A 6,000-nucleotide genomic window follows, 5' to 3' on the forward strand; every position below is an offset into this window, starting at 1 on the left:
GCACAAATGTGTGCGTGTGAATGTGAATTTGTGTGTGTCTGTATGCTTGTGTGTGTGTATGTGCCTGCATGTGTATGTATAGGTGTGTGTGGAGAGGCGGGGTGTTGGGGTGATAAACAAGACTGCAGCTATCACTCCTGCTGCAATCCACACCCCATGGACAGAAGCAATACACAGGGTCACCAACACGATGGACCACAACTGAAAAATAATTGCTGCTGTATGAATTTCTGTTTTTACGCGGTCACCAGACTTTCACTCATTGGCAAGTTTGTTGTGTCTTAGTGGCCGGTCAGTGGGTCAACAGGTTCATGAATCACTGTACCCCCCCCCCCCCCCCCCCCCACCAAACCTACTCCAACTCAGACTACAGTTGGATTAACAAGCACGCATTAATAGTCTGATCCGATTATTACAATTATTTGTATGCCATTAAATAAAGGTGCCCTGGTGGATTTAAGGATTAAACTAAACTAATTTGCTCCCTGCACTCGCTCCAATGTCCAACTAGACGGACAGATAAACTGAGTCCCTCTATGTAACTACCGGAGGGCCCGCATGCGTCACCGGGGGCCACAATCAAAGACTGCCGCTGAATCTTATCCAAGTTCTGTCATCAGTTTTTCAAGGAAACGCAAACAAAACACAACGCACGCCAAATTCACCCACTCTCATGTTGGTTTAAGATTCCCACCTGTGTTTTAGAGTCGGGACGCAGCCAGGGAAGGGTGCCGTCGCGTCTGAGCTCAGCCATCTTGGAGTTGAGCTTGTGGGCCAGGACGATGGTGAGCGGCATGCACTCCTCCGTCTCGTCGGTGGCGTAGCCGAACATCAGGCCCTGACGGAGACGGAGGCCGAGGGAGGGGTTATTTTTGTTGAACTCTCTAGATCGCCGTGTTAAGTATTAGGGTGTCGGGAGAGTGATTTCATGTACTTGTCAGACACGGCCTGAGCAGGTTTGGGATACGCATCTTGCTTCAGTTGCTAGACATTTGAGGATGGAACCCAGTACCTTTCCGCTTTGAGTCCACCCCCACTTTCAACTATTTAGATATCCCGACCCCCAACACGATGTTGATTTATTCGTAATATTAAACAATTTGACCTTATTTGTAACACCTTTTCTGGGGAACAAAGAGCTTTACAAGAAGAAAGACAATCCCAAAACAAAGTGAACCAGAATAGGTAGTAACTAAAAAGCGTTTGGGCACTGGGGTAGTATGAGGGATGTAGGGCATAAAGACCAGAGGCCGCGTTGAAGAGAACTGCAATCCAACTGTTCCACGGGGCCTGCGCCTCAGCGCTACGAGACGGCTCCGTGGTCACTATAGCTCTTACCTGATCTCCGGCGCCGATGTCCTCCTCCTGTCTGTCGATGTGGACGCCCTGGGCGATGTCGGGGCTCTGCTGCTCCAGAGCCACCAGCACATTGCACGTCTTGTAGTCAAAACCTGCGCAGGACCGAAAGGACCAAGGGGGAGAAGGGAGAGGGTGAATGTGAGAGACAGGAGAATGAAGAAGATTTACAGAATTAAGTCTTATGGACATTCTGTAATGTGTATGTTGGGAATCACCGTGAGAGCTACGACTGGAGAAGAGCTTTTACTTACAGTATTTTACATTTCCCAGAATGGGATTAACCTTTTGTATTCTATGAACTGTCAAGTCGTTTATCTAAAGCGATTTACATAGAATTTGTGCATGCATTTCAGATTGAGAACCAAGCTAGGAGTGAGGGACTTGTTGCTTTAGGATGCCTAATGGTTAGGACGTGGACGTTGGGGAATCGAACCCCTGTACCCTATGATCTGGTGGCGAACGCCCCCCCCCGATCCAACCCACTCTCCTTCCCCCTGTATTTTCCATTCCTCCACCCCCGATGTGGTTCATCCTCGTGGTCTCTTTCTCCTCACCCTTGTCGGAGTTGTCGTAGCCGATGTGCCGGATGGTCTCCCTGACAACCTTCTGGTAGTCCACATGGGCCCGGGAAGTGATCTCTCCACACAGCAACACCATGCCGGTCTTACACACCGTCTCTGTCAGGGGGGGGGGGGGGGGGGGGGAGACATCCAATCACGCTATTTAGTTATTCATTAAGTGGACACTTTAATCCAAAGGAATTTACAGTAACCTTTTTTACCGTACATACATTTTTCAATACATTTGTTTGCACAAAAGGTAGGGAGCTGGGGGCATCTTTCTCCAGATGTCTACAGGGAGACTGTGGCCTTTAGGAGTTTAAATCCAGGAGCTTTAAACAGCCCAAACAGCCACCACCAATTGACTATCTATAGCATCACTCAGACCGTCAGGAGTCAGTTTCTCAGTTGCCGGGATCTGCAGGCCTTGCGATGCAATGACATTATGTGACATAGAGATTTATGGATTGTTGTTTGTCACCGACATGCTCAATGGTTTGAGCTCTGAAAGGCTTTATCTTGCAAGTATCCCAAGGTTGATATCAGAACACAAAAAATAGTATGAACAACATCTGTGGGTGAGTTTTGTTCAGCTCCGTAGTATTCCTCACTTTTGCAAATGTATACTTCATTTCTTACCACAGGCTACTTTTGCATCAGGGTCCTGCATCAGATGGGCGTCCAGGACAGCGTCACTGATTTGGTCACAGATTTTATCTGTGGACAGGAGAAATATGAAAGAGATCCATTGATATAAGTGAACCAAATGCCACCATTTGTAAAGACCGAGAGCTGTTTAGACGCCATAAGCCCATAGTACAATGGGACTTAACAACAAGTATGAATGCAGGTTTGACTGGTAAATCCAGCCTATAATGCTGGATTGGACCCATTTTGATCTGAAAACGATGTTGGTATGTTTATGAGCGTTTATGCGCTGCATTCGTGTTGATGGATTTCAGCCCTGGGGTAATTTTAGACTTCTTTCCAGGTTCTATGGTTGTATTTTGTGTGCCTGTGTGATGGGGGGCACTGGGTCAATGCTTAACCCCTCCATTCATCGCTCTATCTATTTCATTCTCTCGCTCTCTCTCTCTCTCTCTTTGTGTGTCTCTCTCTCTGTCTGTCTGTCCCTGCTGAAGCAAGGCAGCGTGCAGGTTACATCAGAAACAACATGCCCTCCTGCCTTTGCCCTGTAGTACTTCACAGTACAAACACTGAATATGTATTTATTTATTTACCTGCCCCCAATAGTGGGAAGAGAGAGGTCAGGGGCCTTTATCGGTTTTAATCGGGCTCCGTAGGTTAGTGGGCCTCCCACCAAGGGCATGCTGACCACAGGGCTACCTATCTTCAAACCTTCCACACTGTTGGGGGGGCGGGGGGGGGGGAGGATTTTGGATAATCTGGATGCATGATCTCATAGAACAATGCACAATGAAAAAATGATAAAGTATTCACAAAAGTATGCAATAAATTGGCCTTAAGAAAAAATATATAATAATACGAAAAATGCATTATAATGGGATTATTGCAGGTCAAGCCAGTGCCTCATATCTTGGAAAATAGTATATGTGTTGGTGTTTTAAAAACAAGTCAAGTACAAGAGTACACAGTCAGTCTGTCAGATATCCAGTTGGAAATCCAAAGCTTGTGTCTAAGTGCCTATTTGATACAAGTTTAGCAAATGTTCAACTTTCGTGAATGGGATTGTGTACGATGACACACTCTTTCGGGGATGTCGCAAAACACAGATGGCATAGGGCAGGCTGCATTTGAAGTGTTCTGATTTGTTCAAAAGCGCCTCAGTGTGCAGTGACTGCCAGTGCAGGCTGTAATACAGAATTACAAAAAGCTAGTAGGTTGAAACTACATCAGTTCTTCCCACACTAAAATAACAAAGACTTTTATCAAACTCCCTTTTTCATATTCGGTTAGGTTTGTTTGGATCCAACAGCTGTTGGAAGGGGGTGTACACAGAAGGACAGCTGTATTGGGGAGACCCTCGTTTTGAGTTCCTTGCACATTTATTGCTAACTTGTGCAACCCCACACCACCTTCCAACCTCATAGGGCACAGCTGCCCGCGAGTAAGTTGGGACGTAGTACACACACACACACACACACACACACACACACACACACACACACACACACACACACACACACACACACACACACACACACACACACACACACACACACACACATAGACACACACAGACACACACAGACACACAGACACACACACACACACACACACACACACACACACACTCATAGTTCACACACAAACACACACATGCGTCTCAAACAGTTGCGTCTCCATCAATGGAATACCATTCAAGTCATTCAAGGATGAGGAACCCATTCAAATATTTTACCTGTATTATAATTAACTTTTTGGTTTGTAAATATAATATAAATGCTACTGCAATCTGAGCGGAACAGTGGGACAATCCAAACCTATTTGTATACAATGCAATGGCATAGGGCAACATTTTAAGATATTATGTCAATCATTGTTTGTTTTGCACAAATGGGTAAGTGTTACCAGTTTCATGTCAATTCATTATGTATAATACCAGGCATAAACACAACAAGGAACCCTGAAGAGACAGAGATTACAATTTCAGGTATGTCACCTGGATGTCCTTCCCCTACGGACTCCGACGTGAACATGAAGGACCCATCTTCCAGAAGATCACTCATGTTGTCTCAGCTTCACCGGGTTCTCAAAGCACACAGCTTTAAAAAAGAAAAACACTCAAAGTCTCCCAGCAAGAAGGTCCGGTAGAAAGGAGCAGAGCAGGACCAGAGCTTCCCTTGTATTCCTGCAGGTAATCTTGAATGGGGGGCCGGAGAGAGAGAGAGAGAGAGAGAGAGAGAGAGAGAGAGAGAGAGAGAGAGAGAGAGAGAGAGAGAGAGAGAGAGAGAGGTAGAACTAGAGAGAGGGAGAGTGGTGATAGAGATACAAACAGAATAGGGGAAGAGCTCAAGTGCTGCTACCAATGTAGAGCCTGGTGCACATCATCCTATATATGGCCAGGAGAAAACACATACACACACGTGCCTCCATGCACACACAGACCCACACACACAAACACACACACACACACACACACACACTCTACTCGCTCCACTCCCTCCCCACTCCCTCCCCAACACACACTCATACAAACACAAGCTTCATTTGGACCCATGGAATAGACCATTCCGGGGAGGGGGGTTTTAAATAGTGGAACACACAGCGTGTGAGCACGTTATGTGGGGGTGTATAGGGTAGTGCTGGGGGTCGTAGCACCCCACATGTCAGCTGTCCTTAAGATGGTGGGTCACTCCACGGAGGGGGTGGCTGGAACACTTTTAGTTTGGGTTCCACCACCACCTTACAAACCATCCAACCACGAGCCCCCTGTTGTGACTGATCTGCAGTCTGTGGGGAGAGGGGGAGAGAGAGAGAGAGAGAGAGAGAGAGAGAGAGAGAGAGAGAGAGAGAGAGAGAGAGAGAGAGAGAGAGACAGAGAGACAGAGAGACAGAGGGAGAGAGACAGAGAGAGAGACAGAGAGAGAGGGAGAGAGACAGAGAGAGAGACAGAGAGAGAGAGAGAGAGAGAGAGAGAGAGAGAGAGAGAGAGAGAGAGAGAGGGAGAGAGAGAGACCGACTACAAAAATGATGCAACCTGTTCTTTTTCTATTTTGAAAGATCACAGACCAACTTATATCAATTTAGACACAATATATTTTCTCCAGCATTTAGGATGATGTATTAAAATAGGGTTAGGTTAGGTTTGGGTAAACCCTACCCCATAAATAGGAATGTTCAAATAATGTTCCCTTGATTGTGCAACAGAAGTCATGTCGTAACTTTTCCCTTCACCTCCCGGTCATATATACCAGGGAACATATTAGGCATACACCAACAATATACAACGTAGCACGAAGCATTCAATGCAATATCTAAAGTGTAAACAACACTTGTTTTTCTTATAAATTTGTCAGTCATTCTTATATTTATTTAAAATATTTAAAGTGAAGTTCTTGGTTCAGTCAGAGGACTGAAGTTACCTTAGGAGACAGAG

General features: G+C 45.9%; 1 protein-coding gene across 1 annotated transcript in view; it reads right to left on the reverse strand.

Moving 5' to 3' along the window:
• Nucleotides 1-4,983, reverse strand: part of mat1a (methionine adenosyltransferase I, alpha) — a 9,303-nt gene extending 4,320 nt beyond the window's left edge. The window contains exons 1-5 of the mRNA XM_056610064.1: nt 4,564-4,983; nt 2,559-2,636; nt 1,914-2,036; nt 1,339-1,451; nt 695-838 (exon numbers count right to left, since the gene is read on the reverse strand). Coding sequence (XP_056466039.1) covers nt 695-838; nt 1,339-1,451; nt 1,914-2,036; nt 2,559-2,636; nt 4,564-4,630 — 525 coding nt within the window. The 5' untranslated portion in view covers nt 4,631-4,983. The remainder of the gene's footprint in view (nt 1-694; nt 839-1,338; nt 1,452-1,913; nt 2,037-2,558; nt 2,637-4,563) is intronic.
• Between the last annotated feature and the right edge of the window lie 1,017 nt (nt 4,984-6,000).

Source organism: Gadus chalcogrammus, chromosome 15, assembly GCF_026213295.1.
Source record: "Gadus chalcogrammus isolate NIFS_2021 chromosome 15, NIFS_Gcha_1.0, whole genome shotgun sequence".
Classification (NCBI taxonomy): Eukaryota; Metazoa; Chordata; class Actinopteri; order Gadiformes; family Gadidae; genus Gadus; species Gadus chalcogrammus.